The sequence below is a fragment of the Mus caroli genome, chromosome 2, assembly GCF_900094665.2.
Source record: "Mus caroli chromosome 2, CAROLI_EIJ_v1.1, whole genome shotgun sequence".
Classification (NCBI taxonomy): domain Eukaryota; kingdom Metazoa; phylum Chordata; class Mammalia; order Rodentia; family Muridae; genus Mus; species Mus caroli.
Window position 1 is genome coordinate 118,703,104 of NC_034571.1, and position 14,970 is coordinate 118,718,073.

At 43.8% G+C, this 14,970-nt stretch overlaps 2 protein-coding genes across 7 annotated transcripts in view; one reads left to right on the plus strand and one right to left on the minus strand.

Annotated features, from left to right (window-relative positions):
• The window catches only part of Galk2 (galactokinase 2), a 122,659-nt gene extending 108,515 nt beyond the window's left edge, over positions 1 to 14,144 (plus strand). For 2 of the 3 annotated variants that reach the window (XM_021156374.1, XM_021156373.1), the window contains exons 9-10: positions 5,666 to 5,867; positions 13,614 to 14,144. In XM_021156374.1, the coding sequence (XP_021012033.1) occupies positions 5,666 to 5,867; positions 13,614 to 13,821 (410 nt within the window). In that variant the 3' untranslated portion in view covers positions 13,822 to 14,144. The remainder of the gene's footprint in view (positions 1 to 5,665; positions 5,868 to 13,613) is intronic. The other variant, XM_021156375.2, reaches the window with a different exon arrangement.
• A 40-nt stretch (positions 14,145 to 14,184) lies between these two features.
• Positions 14,185 to 14,970, minus strand: part of Fam227b (family with sequence similarity 227 member B) — a 144,414-nt gene continuing 143,628 nt past the window's right edge. For all 4 annotated transcript variants that reach the window (XM_021156369.2, XM_021156367.2, XM_021156368.2 and 1 more), the window contains one exon: positions 14,185 to 14,322. In XM_021156369.2, coding sequence (XP_021012028.1) covers positions 14,185 to 14,322 — 138 coding nt within the window. The remainder of the gene's footprint in view (positions 14,323 to 14,970) is intronic.

A 14,970-nucleotide genomic window follows, 5' to 3' on the forward strand; every position in this document is an offset into this window, starting at 1 on the left:
CCCTGGCTGTCCTGGAACTCACTCTGTAGACCAGGCTGTCCTGGAACTCAGAAATCCGCCTGCCTCTGCCTCCCGAGTGCTGGGATTAAAGGCGTGCGCCACCACTACCCGGCTGGCAGTATGCCTTTTTTACAAAGATAAATTAAAAGAGAAAAACAAGTTTCTTTACATTATCTGCTTTCTGTTTCTTTATTTAAAACACAATTTGTCTTAGAAATTGCACGATTATGAAGCCAAGTATGACATAAGCCACTATCAGTCATCTGTGATGATAGGGCTCAGTGTTGGGCATTCAAGTTGACTGGCTGCCTCTATACAGTATAGCCACAAATTCCTCCAACTCAGGGGAGATGTTAGCAGTGGATTCTCTGTGTTCCCTATGGTCACCGTCCTGGAGCTGTTAATTTGGCCAGTCTTCAATTGCAGTTCTGTGAAAAGGACGAGCAGCAAAAATTCAGCCAACACTTCTGACCCTCCGACTGTGCACTAAGTCCTCCTTGACCTGGGGCAACGTGGGAAAATGGAAAGGGAGAGCTGGTGCTCTGGTTGACGGGAGTTTAAGTCAGTGATCATACAGGCAAACAGGATGCAGACTGGATAGTGACGGTGTGAGAATCAGCCAGAGTGAAGAGCATATGCTTGTGGAGGGAGAACTGCTCCACATAGGAGCTGAGGGACGTTTTCCTTGAAGTTGTGATGGTCCTGAGCTGAGTGGCAAGAAAGGATCAGAGTGTGAAGATCACAGAGGAGGTCTCATCTCAACAAGGGAACAGATGAGGCCCGAGTTCTAGAAAAATATAATGAGGGGGGTAGTTCGAAGGCATGTTCGGAGCTAGCAAACAATTTACTATACCTAGGAAAGTTCATCAATAACTAAATGAGGTATTCATTTGCAGTTCACTTAGACATCCGAGTTGGTACTGGGATTTTAGAACTCCATCCCATAACTATGATAAACTGTTCTAAGACCCAGGTGGTTACCACACTCAGAAACCCTGTTTTTTTTTTGTTGTTGTTGTTTTTCTTTTTTTTTTCCCCTGGGTAGGAAAGGTGCTGAGTGATGCAGGAGTCATGGTTTGAAGGTATGAACACAGTAAGAGGCGGCTCTCTATCCTTTAGGGGTTCTGAGAACTATGGAGAGATGGCTAACTGGCACAGCATGCCAGATGCTCTTCGCTGTTTGGTATCTACATCAGGGCTCAGTGAACATATAACGACCTAGAACTCTGGCTCCAGAGGGCAGCTGTGACACCAGCCATGATCATAATGCAGTGAGTGAAAACAGATGCCCCTCTGCCCTCTCCCTTGCTGTCTGAGTTACTGCTGTTGAGGGACAGGAGCTATGGCAGACAGACAGACAGACACACACACACACACAACTTCAGTGTGCCCAGCAAAAGGCTTGTTAGATACTCCCATTGAGAGGGCTTGCTGCTAACAATTGTCCAGGAGACAAACAGCAGCCGCCAGGACTGCAGGGTGTGGTAGTGTGGGGCACATGCTCTCTGACTGTTTCTTGTCACAGTGCAGGCACCTAAGGGTTTAATGAAACCTCCCTGGATGCTTTTATGTCAAGAACATTCACTCATGGAAAATATCTAATGCTAACGGAGTGTGTTGTTAGACAGGACAGTGAAAATAGTCTCCCTAGTGGAGTACACTGAGTTTTCTTAAGGATGTGCCCCTGAGATATGCACAGATGTGGTGTTCTAGGATGTCCGAAGCACTGTGAGAGATGTTCTAGGAAGGATGACTGAATATGCATGTGAGGTTTTAAACTATGCATTTATGCTTGGAGAATTTCACACAAGGATTTTGATCTTATTTGCCTCTCTCTTCTCTTTCCTACTGTGCCCAGTCATGCTCTCCTCCTAACTTTGTATCCCCCTTCCCTTTATATAACCCACTGAGTCCAATCAGCGCTGTCCAGTTGCACATGGGCATCAAAGTGACTCAACAGAGGCCATGCCCTTGACCTAAGGAAGAAGAATCAGCTCTCTTCCAGGATGGTGGACTCTGAAAACCAAATGAAATTTAAATAGGAACACCTGGAAAAAAACGAGCCAAGGACTGGCTACATAAAACCTTAGGGAAGCCAGGGTAATTAACTGTGTTAGGTTGATAATGACAGTGTATCCTTATTTTATGAAGGGTTATAGTTAAATAGGTAAAGAGAAAATTTAGGTCATGTATAATCTTTCTAAAATGCTTCATCAGGATAGGAGTTGACACACATTAGGAAGGTGGGTGGTAGCCTGTGCTGCTGTAAGTCTCCGCTGTGCTATCTGTGTAGACCAATCCTACTGACATCTAATGTTTTCACACCACAGCAGTTGCAGGGAACTCTCACCCAATCAGCACTGCTCTGCACTCACAGAAGTGTGGCTTCATGGTCTCCCTTGATGAAGCTGTAAGCTACAATAGGCCTGGAAACTCAAGGTTCTTAATTCATGGGACATGGTGTTGATTCTACTAACTACGAGAGGTGATGTCATTCAAAAGTAAAACTGAAACATATGGAACCTTAAAGTTGATATTCTAAAGTTTTTGTTTCAACTTTAATTTTTGTGCTTTATTTTTGTTTGTTCCTATTTTATTCTTAAAAAACTTTGAAATTATAGTATAATTACATAATTTCCCCTTACGTTTCCTACCTTTAAACTGTCCCATATACCCATCCTTGCTCTCTCTCAAATTCCTGGCCTCCTTTTCCATTAATCGTTGTTGCATACATATGTATGTGTGTGTACTCATAAATACATGAGTACAAATGTAAGCTGCTATGTTACACCCTTGCCTTCTAACTTCAAACTTTGTAAAATAGAATAATATTATAGTACAGTTGCCAGCGCCTGTTTCTTTCCTTTCATGATGTACATTCTACAACTTGTGTTCTATTAAACATGTATGAAAAAAGCAATTGGCACCCATCTTGGGAACATGTGTATTAGTTCCTTTTTTGTTGCTGTTTAACATGGTTAAAACACCATGACCAAAAACAGCTTATAGAAGAGAATTTATTTTGGCTTATGGTTGTAGAGAGTCCATAATGGCTGTTCACCTCTTCTCTGCACAGGAAGCAGAATAGAAGCAGGAAGTGGACAAGGTTATAAATAAGTCCCCAAAGCCTGCCCCCAGTGATGGAGCTCCTTCATCAGGATTTCTTAAGAATTTTATAACTTCTCCAAATAGTGCCACCAACTGGAGACTGAGTCTGTCACATGAGCCTGTTGGGGAATCAGACCATGACATATGTCAGTTTGCCTTCCTTTTTCCTTTCTGACTTGGAGACGTTGATGAGTAGCTGCCAACATTCCCCATGCTGTTTCGTCAAATGATGTGGTTCTGGAGAGGCTTTCTGCCAGGGTTTTGTTGGTAACGATTTCCCCTACTCCTTGGGATGTTTTGACACTGTCCTAGAATAAACCATTTCCTATTTCTGTGGAGCTGACTCTGGGGACAGCAAATTGATAGCATAGTGTGGGTGACTCACATGACCTGGCTATCAATGGAACAAAACATGTTTTGTGTTTCTCCACTTATATTTAACCAGTGGCTTCCATCTATCTATGTATCTATCTATGTATCTGTCTGTCTGTCTATCTATCTATCTATCTATCTATCATCTATCTATCTACAACCACATTAGGTGTCAGCAGTTACAGATTTAGTAATAAAGGGAACCCTGCTGGCTGTTCCTTTCACTCTGTCTTGATCCTCAGTTAAACTGTCAATGGTAGCTCCTTTGCTTCCTTCTCTTCTTAAAAAAAACAACAGCAAGTCCAGATGAAAGTAGCTTGATTTTGAACTGGGTTAAAAGTAAAAGTAAAAAAAAAAAAAAAAAAAAAAGTCCCATTTTTATCATAATTAACCCTAAACACCACTGGACTCTGCCATGAAAGGCACAGTTGAGGTGATATGGAGCGAGCATTGCTTTCGGGGTGCATGGAGCTAAGAAATTCAAGGTGGTGGTGCTACTTCAGGACTCTTCGAAACCTTTGCTGAGCTCTGAGAATTAACCACGATGAGAAGTGCATAGGCCCAGATGAGAGCGTAGACTTTGAGCATGGTACAAAGTCAATGATTTCCAGCTGAGACCCTCCTGGCCCCAAGGATGATGTAAGATGTAATCCGAGCCTTCAGAATGAAGTCAAGTTTTGACATTGAGAGAGAGGGCAAGAAGCGGTTCCTGTGTGTGATGAATGAGTATATCCAGAAGCAAAGACTGTTAGAGCAACTACAGATGGGGCAGTTTGGCTGAAGGAAGAGGTCCCTCTGGGGCCGAGCATGGACTATGGTAAACAGTGGGAAAATGGCTGTGGACTGAGGAGTAACTGACACAGTGCCCTGTGTGGGGGAGCTTAGCCTGTCAGTGTTGACTCAAATGCAGTTTAAAGAAAGGCATGACCAAGACAAAGATATTACGTTATAGCCAAGGGATAACTCTTTGTGATTATTCTCTTCCCTCACATTTTTTGCTAATTTTCTCTCATCCTTTAGCTTTAATACAGCAATGAACCCCCTGGTTGCTACCCCAGGAATGAGCCAAACGTGATGCAGCCAATGCAGTTAGATAGGCTTGTGTCACTGCAGTTGACAGTCACTAAGGGCATTGCAGAATCAGAGCTGTTCCAAGAGGATAATAAATGCATCTGTGATGGGTTTCAGAGATAAGCACTGTTGACATGTAGTGCTTTCTGTAGGCTGCCATGCGCATACATATGCATGTGTGGACCACAGTTAGTGCCAATTATACACAGGCTATTGTGTTGACATTTCCCTCAATGTTGAACAATTTCCTGTGTAGCAAATTGTCCAAGTATTTGAGTTTTAATAGCCATAATGTTTTTTTTTAAATGAATGTAGAATTTTTTTTTTCAGAAGGTTCTCTGTTATTAGCTATTTGGAGTGTTTATATTTTGGCTATAGTAAAAAATACTGTAGCAAATAATTAAATGTAAATACAATTACATACACATGTAAGAGTTGTGCTTATCTATTTCTCTAGAACTATTTGACAGTCCCACACATGTATATAATGAATATTCATAATCTCACTTTAAGTTCTGTCTCTCATCTCCTCCCGATGATACCCTCCTCCCCAGCAAGTCTGCTTGTGTACTGGGATACCTTTCTATAGACATAATTACTGAATGCGCATCTTCAGGAGATCTGCTAATGAGCCTGCTCATCTCTAAGCTGCTACAAATGTGGAGGTTGTCCCTTTAAGGCAGATGGCATGGAGGATATGCTCCATACTGCCACCTCTTCCTTGCCACCGTGTGTGCGCCATTGTTTGGGTGTGCTGAGTAAAAGAGGAAGATCTTAGATCAGTATTCAGGAAGAAGTGACTTTGATTCACCTTTGGATTTAATCAATTACACACTCAGTGAAATAGAGACCTTCTGAAAACCCCAGGTACTGACAGTGGAGACAGAAATAGAAGCCACTAAAATTGTCTGTTAAATGGTTAGGTAGGTGTGGTGGCTCAGACCTGTAGTCCCAGCACTGGGGTGCCACTGAGGTAGGAGAATCTTGAATGGGCTAGCCTGGGCTACATCACACACACACACACACACACACACACACACACACACACAGTCTTTCTTGGCACTGGATAGTCTTGTAACCCTTTCTTGTCTCTTTCCCCATGTGTCTCCTGCAGAACTCACCTTTAAGCTCTACCAGCGGGCCAAGCACGTGTACAGTGAGGCTGCACGCGTGTTGCAGTTTAAGCAGGTATGTGAAGATGCGCCAGACAACGCAGTCCAGCTGCTGGGGGAGCTAATGAACCAGAGCCACAGAAGCTGCCGGGACATGTATGAGTGCAGCTGCCCTGAGCTGGACCAGCTAGTGGACATCTGCCGGTGAGCTGAGAGGGCCACGTGGGAGCTAAAACATGCCACCAGGGAATGTTGGTGCAATGAACAAAAACCCGTATTCTCATAATTTAGATGAATCCTTCCTATATGAGGGACTCCAGTCCTTGTGATATAGAGCCCCCATGTTCTTCCTGCATGTCTGCAGAGTGGCTTGAGACCTGGCTTTATGGGGCACAGAAATCAATCTGAAACCAGTTTCATTGTTAGCTGATTAAACCTCTCAGGAAGGCAGCTATTCTCTGACATGGGCATTTTATGTGTTTCGGAACCCCCTAGGAACCCAATGGAGTTCGGTCTAGAAGAGAGTCAAAAAAGGGTCTTGACCTTGAGAGTTCTGCTGAAGGAGGTGGGCTGGAAGAATCACTTGGAAAGCCCCTCTTGAACTGCCATATTTATTTTGGGCAATTAGGGGAAATGAAGACCAAAGAAAGGCCAGTTTATAAACTTGGCTATGACAGAAGTGTAAAGAGAGAGCCTCTTTCACAAAATCTCCAGACCTCCCTGTAATTGTGCAACAATGGGAATAATAGAGTCCTTCCCAGGGAGGTCCCACGCTGACCTTGGAGAACTGAAAGGGAAATTGGAGGGGAATCAGATGACCTGTGTTAGCTCACTCTGATGATGACGCAGCCCTGCACGCAACTAGCAGTGGAAATGTAATTAGCCACTTGGCGCCTGTGGCTTGCCAGGCTCATGCCACACCCAGTCAGAAAGTTTAAACCCAGCAGCTAGAGCGGATCACAAATGGCATGTGGAACCTGCCTGGCCTGGCCAGGAGCTTGTACACAGTGGCTGAGGCACTTCCTGCCGACGTCAGCATTTGCTCACTAATTGCCAACCCCCCTTCCAGAGCCTGTTTTAATTTAAAGAAAGAAAGCATCAAGGGCCCAGTGAATGGAAGAGACAAACACTGTTCAGTCTTGGACATAAGAGGAAGGGGAATGATTTATGTAGAAATGAGGAATAAGTTGTTTTGGCTTGGAAGGGGGAGGGGAATTTGAATCCAACCGGAAACAGTATCAATGGGATCTGCCAGCCTCCTGGAATTTCCCAATGTGCTTTCTTCTCCTTGGATGGTCACCAGCACCGGTTGACATTTCTGTGGGCAAAGAGATTAGTGATGATCTAAAAAATAATTTGATTGCTTGTGATACATGTTGCAGACAGAAACTGGGAGGAATAATGACTGGAAGGGTTGAAGGGAGAGTCTATATGGAGTGGTTGGAGAAGGCTTCTCTGAGGAAGCACACTGGAACAGAAGACCTGAAGGGACAAGCAGACAGGCACAGCAGGGAAGGAAGGAAGGAGAGGTGAAGCTTGAACAGTGTGGATATGACACTCTACACTGACCCCATTAGCTGTGGAAAGGACTCACACTGCATGCACCCTGTCTGCTGTGGGGAGGATTCTGGCTTCCAGAAGAGAAAGGGGCTCAATGGATGTGACAGTTGACTCTGTCCTAGATATGGTTGAAGGAAGGTTCTAGACCATTGCAACTATTGCTCTGTGGGAGAAGGAAAGGAAGGAACCAAGAGAACTGTTGGTGGTTTTGACTGAGAAATTTTTTTTTTCTTTTTCTAAAATTATTATTTGGGGGAGGGCAGCCATTTTTTTACAACTCAAGGTCAGAGTTATCCCCTAGTGCCACAGATAGTCCTAGGTGTTAGTGTGAGGAGCTCCCTCTGTCAGGGCCCTGGGAAGACAGCTGCAGGGGGCCAGGGCACCACCGCCATTGCCACCTTCCCTGCCCAGTCAGCCCAAACCTCACACAGAAGCCAAGGCACTGTCTTTTTGTGGGTGTTTGGGACATGATGGTGCAGGAAAGGAGTGCTGAAGACAGCTAGAGATACCAGGGGTAAGGGAAAGAACAGAAACACAAAACAAACAAACACCCAATCAAAGCCCTAAACCAGGGGGCAGGTCTGCAGAGCACCTCTGCCTCCCTGACATCTCCGGGAGGGACCCAGAGATGCTGCAAGTCCTGGGAGGGTCCTGAGAGTGCCGGGCATGAGCCACGCTGGGCTGGCAGAGCCACGCTGGGCTGGCAGAGCCACGCTGGGCTGGCAGAGGGCTTTCTGTTTAATAAACACAGCAGCCCCAGAATTCCCCATCACAGAGAAGAAAAGATAGTATGGACAGACTAGGCAGCTTGGACTGTTGGTCAGCTTGGGAGACCAGATGAGGGAAATCTGAAATGGGTTCAGGGAGTATTGCCAATGACATTTTGCCACTGTCACCTTTGGCTACCTGGTATCACTTTAAAATTTTTGTGTGTTTGAGAAACCTTTTGGAAAGTATTTACATGAACAGATATGTGGCTGTGTGTGGGAACAGAGCTTGAGAGGCTAGGATATCACCACAGACCCCACACTCTGGAGGTTTGTGTGACCTGAGCTAGACCATATTTCCAAAGTGGTCCTCAGTAGTCAGACAGTGAGACAGCATAGAGGGCATTTTCATCCTGTTCATCAAGAGAAAAATGAGTTTAGAACACAGAAGGCCCAAGGGCTAAGGGTGTGTGCTTGTGAAGCCCGCCCGGCAGGAAAACTCCTGGGAATTGGAAGCCAACTGTAGCTACATGAGAGCCCTCCTATCCAGCCAGGAGCCGCAGGATGAGAGAGACCCTGTCAAAAAAGAAAAGAAAACCAGAAGGAAATTACACTTATGTACTTAGGTTGATTTTTAAAATTAAGTTAATGTTCAAATTTTTATTAGATGAGATGAAATAATGAAGGAAGAAGGCAGTCTTTGCCCAATTATAAAACATCTATTTTAAATGAACAAACTGTAAATTCAAATTTTGATGTAGAATTTCCTGAGGAACACAGAATAGTTAAGCCAAGTCATGTGGGACAGCTCATTTGTTATTGGTTCCTTGAGGGGAAAAAGTTAATGTTTTTTGTTTCTGTTTGGCCACTTGTTGAAATTAGAAAGGATTCCTCCCTGTATTATTGCTGTTATTGCCCAAGATATTAAGGAAGACTAATGTCGGGTTCTCAGGATGAGAGTGGGTACAGAGATTCCTTTGCTCCACTCTCCTCAGAAGTCTTCCCTCAGCCCTGATCCACAACTGAGCTGCTCAACCTCCTGAGACTCTCCTCGCCAAGTTAGTCATAGCTGTGTGGTCCTTCACCGGCTCACATGCTAACCTCTCTGCCCTGCCAGGGAAGGGAGAGTACCACTCTACCTATTTGGGGACTCCTATCTCTCTAGGCAAACGTCTTTTACCTCTAGGGTATTGTGAGTGACTGACCATTCTCTGAGGCAAGCTATAGCTATCTTGGAGCATTCGCCTGTGAGTGCTTTCGAGATCATTTTAGTTGGGCTGGTTGGCTGTTTATAGCCCCCCGTTGAGGGCCCAGGAGGGTCACAAACCCTCACTGAGTACCCAGCTCATCCAATCTGCCCTAAGTGTACTGGATCCCTGAGAGGGGCTAGGTTATAAAGGCATGGGAAGACTAGAGGAGGGTGGCTTTCTGTAAGGCAAAGGGGAAGCCCTCATCAATGCTGAGGAAAGGCTTTCTAGGGGAAGTCTTTTGGGGAACACTTGAGCACACACACCTCTGTAAGTAACCCCTTACCTGCTATATTAAGAAGCCAAATAAACTCATCAGTTACCCCCACCAAGTGACCATTGGAAAAACCAGCCTCTGTTTGTTGCTGGGACCTTTGGAAGGGGTGGGGCATGCTGCCTAGTGTCCTCCTGGGAAGGAATTTTAGGGACACTGATACATTGTACACTCAAATTGCACCCCCAAAAGAACTGTTTCTCAATGGCCTTTGATGCCTCATGTTCTGAAACAAACCTGCCGACATGTTTGCTCATTCCGTCTTACATCAAGCAGCTTTGGAAGACTGCAATTTCTTGACTCCAAAAACAATCTGAAAAATGTCTGTAGTCTAACATAAAGCCTGGTAGAAATTATGCTGGAAGGTTTGTCTCCCTGAGATAATTGCCAGTTTCCAAAGAGAAGAAACTAGGGCTCTCTGCAGTGAAGGAGACACCGTACATTGTACATATTTATCCAACACAATATCTGTGTTTTAATATCCGGCTGCATTCATTACAACCTACCAAAAAACTAGAGCTGTGCTCATTCTGGGCTGCAGAGATGGATCTGCACTCTATATGTATAAAACATAAATGCTTCTTTAATTTGAAATGCAAGGCATATTTGCTGTTTTTCTCCCTTTTAAGTTTATAGAAGTCAAGTCTTTCTGTGCCCCCACTTACTGCCTCCCCGACCCCTCATGCCTTCCACGCTGTTCAGATCTGCTCACTGAAAGCAGGACATCTGAGCAGACTGTAGCAGGCTGCTAGGCAGGTCTGTTTCCCCCCAGGCCTTTGCTGTGTGACAACCCTGTTTTATACCCCTCTCCTTCTCATCCCTGTGGCCTGGGCATGGGAGTTTTACATGGCACAGGGCTGGCACAGGGCTGGCACAGGGCTGGCACAGGGCTGGCACAGGGCTGGCACAGGGCTGGCACAGGGCTGGCACAGGGCTGTTTCTTGCAATTTTCCTGCTTCTGCTCTAGCGTGGTATAGTGAAGGAGATATATTTTTAAGTTTTACTATTTCCTCAGAACTTCAAATGTAAAAAAGTTTATTAAGTAGCCTTGGCTCATCTATATTTTCTTCTTGATTTAACACCTTTGTTGGTCTCCCAACTTTAGACCTTGTAGTTTCAGAGACATGCAAAGGGCACTTTAAGAGCCACTGAGAAACACTGATGTTAAAACTTCTCTGCCTCTTTCTGTCTCTCTATCTTTTACTCAGTGTGTGTGTGTGTGTGTAGCTGAACAAGGCAATCTGCTGACTTCCGATACAATTACTTTGGTTTGTGAACACCAGTGCTGTTGACTGTGGACAGAAGGCTGTACACTATAGCCTTTCTTTGTTCGTTTAAATTTTTATACAGTATATTTTGATTATATTATTTCCTGCCTCCCAGCTCATCCCAGATTCTCCCTACATCCCTACCCACTCAACTCTATGGATCTTCACTCTGTTTAAACAGCAGCAACAACAAAATTTTACAGAAAGGAAAAGATGAAAATCTTGAGCACTGATGAATTTCAAGCTTGGGGTGATAAAATGGAGCCCGTTCTCTTCTGCATCAGGCAGGGTGGGCCACAGGACACTGAAGACACTGAAGCAGATTGATTGGCCCAGAGGTCTCTTAGCTTCTGTTCCTACATGAGGTTTGAAAAAATGGATCCCTTGTAGGTAGATCAGAAACAACTCTCTTTTAAAATCATTTCTTTCTTTTTAAAAATGTTTTGAGAAAGGCTCTCACTATGTCTTCCTGTCTGTCTGGAAAAGGTTAGCCTCAGACTTACTGTAATCATCCATCCTGTGCCTCTCACATGTGCCCACCACTCTGCTCAAACCATTCCAGAAAGAAGTGTATGACAATATCCCTAAAGGGCCCATGGAGAGCAGTTTAAGACCTGGTGACTTATGCTCACAGAGCATCAAATGGGCATACTGTCATCTAGAACAGGCTGCAGTTGGCTATAAGGATCATTCTGAGATATTTAAAGGAGCCTTCCATCTCTCCTACCTTCTGCTATGGCAGCATTTGATGTGGCCTCCTATGGCAAAGTTTCTCCTTTAAATCAACAAACTACAGCAGGCCCTTTTCTAGCTTAAGAAGTAAAGACCATTCTAGAATCTCATAATTAAAGCAGATTTTCACCTGGATGAAAGGAGTTTGGGCTGAATTCAGCTAGAAGGCTATAAGCTGTTATTTGAGGGTCATCAGAAGGTTGGTAACCTTTTATGGGTGTAAGCACATTTTTCACATTTAAGAAAATTGTATTTGAATAAAACAAATGGTTCAATGGCTGGAGAGCATTGCCAAGGGAAAAGTAAGGAGCTGGTGTGTAGTAATTCCAACTTCCTCGAGGAGGGGCAATGGTCTCTTCATTCTATTGATGTTTTCCAGGAAGTGGGGGTGGGGGGGGAGAGAATTGGGCTAAATTCATTATGAAGTTTTAAATCTATTACTAATTTGGAGTAAATTTCATTAGGAAAAGTAATTGGAAATGTTTTTGAATAAATTGCATATTTGAAAGAGAACTGATCCTTGGGTTTTGTTTAAGGCTTTTGCACTAGGTCAGTTCTAAGGTTTGAGACTATGGCTGGTTAGTGGTGACTTCAATTTGTGGCTGCTTGGTTGTTTATAGAGTTGCTCCCCTCTCAGCGAGCATTTCATTTACTAGCCAAGGTGGATCTACTTGTTAGCTTAGTCCTAGAAAGTTCAGGGAAGATGGTATACACAGTTAGGATAACCATCCATTTTGTGGGAAGGTTTGCATAATATTCTACTAGTCATTATGCCAACCAACCAACCAACTTAGAGTTTACTAATGGGTTCTGTGCTCATAAATTTATGCAGAATAAACCTAGGCTGTCAGATCTATGGGACTGGTTTTTTTTTTTTTCTCTCTCTCACTCTGGTGTTGGGTATTGAACCCAGACCTCATACATGCTAAGCAAGCTTTCTATCACTGAGCTGCATGCCCAGCTCTTAGCCCTAGTCTTATGCCAGTGTGTAAAATAGATAAGCTTTTTGAGCACAACTGAGAGTGAGCTGGAGGTGGCTCTGTCAGTAAAGTGCTTGCTGTGCAGTCATGGGCCCTGGGTTGGTATTCTCAGCACCCACATGAAAAGGCAGTTTAAGCAACCAACACCTGCAGCCTTATTGAAGTGAAGGCAGAAGACTCTCTGGGGATTATTGGTCAGATGGCCTTGAAGAATCGGTGAGCTTCATGTTTAGTGAGAGACCCTGCCTTCAAAAACGAAGTGGAGAACAGTGGAAGGAGGTACCAGATGTTGACCTCTGGCCTCTACCTGTATATATGTATACCTGTACATATGCACATACAGGAACATGAACATATGCATAACTCTCCTCTCTCAACAATAAACAGAATGCAGTTGAAACAGCTATAGGAGATTTCCAGTGTCCAATGCTGTAACAGTGCCTTTGATTTACCCTCTTTAGAGGTGACCTTCTGATTCTCTGTGTCACCATGTCCACTGTCCATCTTCTTATTTCCATTCCTGATTAATTGGAGCCTTGCTACCCAAGTTTCAAGTGGTTAATGTATGGCTGTGGATCAAGCCTACAGTGAGTGGTGCTGTCTGTAAAGCAGGCAGTGGGGATAGTTATGATCTGCCTTCAAATATCACCAAAATGGTTCTTAGTCCTAAGTGCTGGAAAAAGTATAAATCATCTTTAATTTAGATTGCTTGTGTGGTGTCTACACATGTGAGAGAGTACACATTCATGGATGTGGACATGTGTGTAGAGGCTAAAGGTTGTCTTTATCCATAGTTTTCCATCTTATGTTTTTAAAATCATATTTCCTCACTTTACTTTTTGAGATAGAGTCTCTAGGGAACAGAGAGCTCATAGTTCTGCTAGACTGGCTGACTACTGAGCTTCAGGGACATACCTGTCTGCTCTACTTCTCCTAACCAATGCTCGGGTTACAAATCTGGGCTACAGTGCCCAGTGTTTATGTGTCTGCATGAGTGGAAGACACTACTTTCTGAGCTGTCTCCAGAGACCCCAATATACACTTCTTAAAGCTTGAAATTGATGAATAACCCCACGCTAATATTCTCTTCATAGAACCTGGGAAGAGGATGTGTTCTGTATCAAATAAGTTGCTATTATTTTTGCTTATTGGTGATAATGTTTTGTTTTCTCATTGTTTTAGGAAGTTTGGGGCCAAAGGCTCACGACTTACTGGAGCAGGATGGGGAGGCTGCACTGTGTCCCTCGTGCCCACTGACATGCTATCCAGCTTTCTCGCCAGCGTGCACGAAGCTTATTACCAGGGGAACACATCCTGCCTGGCTCGGGAGAAGCATAGCTTGTTTGCCACCAAGCCTGGAGGCGGGGCCTTGGTTTTCCGTGAGGCCTAAACAATGTCAAACATCTCAGAGAAACTATTTTGGGTATTAAGGAACTGGCGGGGCTTCCTGTGCCACAGTAAATCAGCTCTTTTTCTGTTTTGTGTTGTGAGGTACGGTTGCTATTATCAAGATGCATTTCTAAAGAAATGGTGAAAACTAGACTTCATAATGACCCCTTTTCTTTCTTACATGTATTTTTATGAATCAGAGACAAGGATATGCTTAGACCTTTGAAGTATGATTAAGATTTATTGATATGAAGATTTAAAAGATGAACAGCAAAATGTACTTTTAATTGAACACTCTGCTCCAATTAAACTGATACAACTGAACTGTGTGTTGCTCTTGAATGGCGGCCACTGCTGGCTTGCCTTAGCCCTCTTCCACATGGTTGAAGTCTTCTGATATAGTAGGAAATGATGATGATGATTGTGGTAACTGCAGCGACTGTGGCGACTCTGATGGTGATGGTGATCCTCCATATTCCTCCTTGAGTTTTGCCTCAACACGCTAGGAAGAAAGTGCATGGTTAAGGGTATGCAAGCGTTAGACACACACAGTACACTTGAATGTCAGATTTCTACATCTCTGAAGATGGTGAAGATCACTTTGGGAGGAGGAGCCAAAAGATCGATTTCAGAAGACAATTTGAATTGACTGTCCTTTCACTAGCACTTCTACTTGTCCAATGCCTTTCCATCCTGACAGCCCCATCCATACCTGACATCCCTCTTGTGGCTGCCTGGCAAGGCTTGTTTGTATACCTGGTTCCCTGTAGGGAAGATGTGTAGTATACAGCTTTGGGTGAATAAGCAAAAGCCTGAGAAATACCTGAGAAACCTTGTATCAAATTTGTTGAAAATTTTTTGAGTTTTCTTACGCACAGTAATCTAAAATATGAATTTATTTAAGTTTATGATGCTTCATATTTTTTTAATGGGCTGTATTCCCCACAACTAATTTGTGGTTGATTTAGAATTATTTTAAGAAAAAAGAACCAAACTTAGATCATGTGTCACTGTTCCGTTAGTTCATTTGATGATTTTCACCATGAAATTCCTTCATAGGAAGATGATGAAAATGTTCAGATTTCTAAATATTCAGTGTGCATCCCTTCATGGGGACTCAGTCTTTCTAGATGTTCACTGTGCACACCTC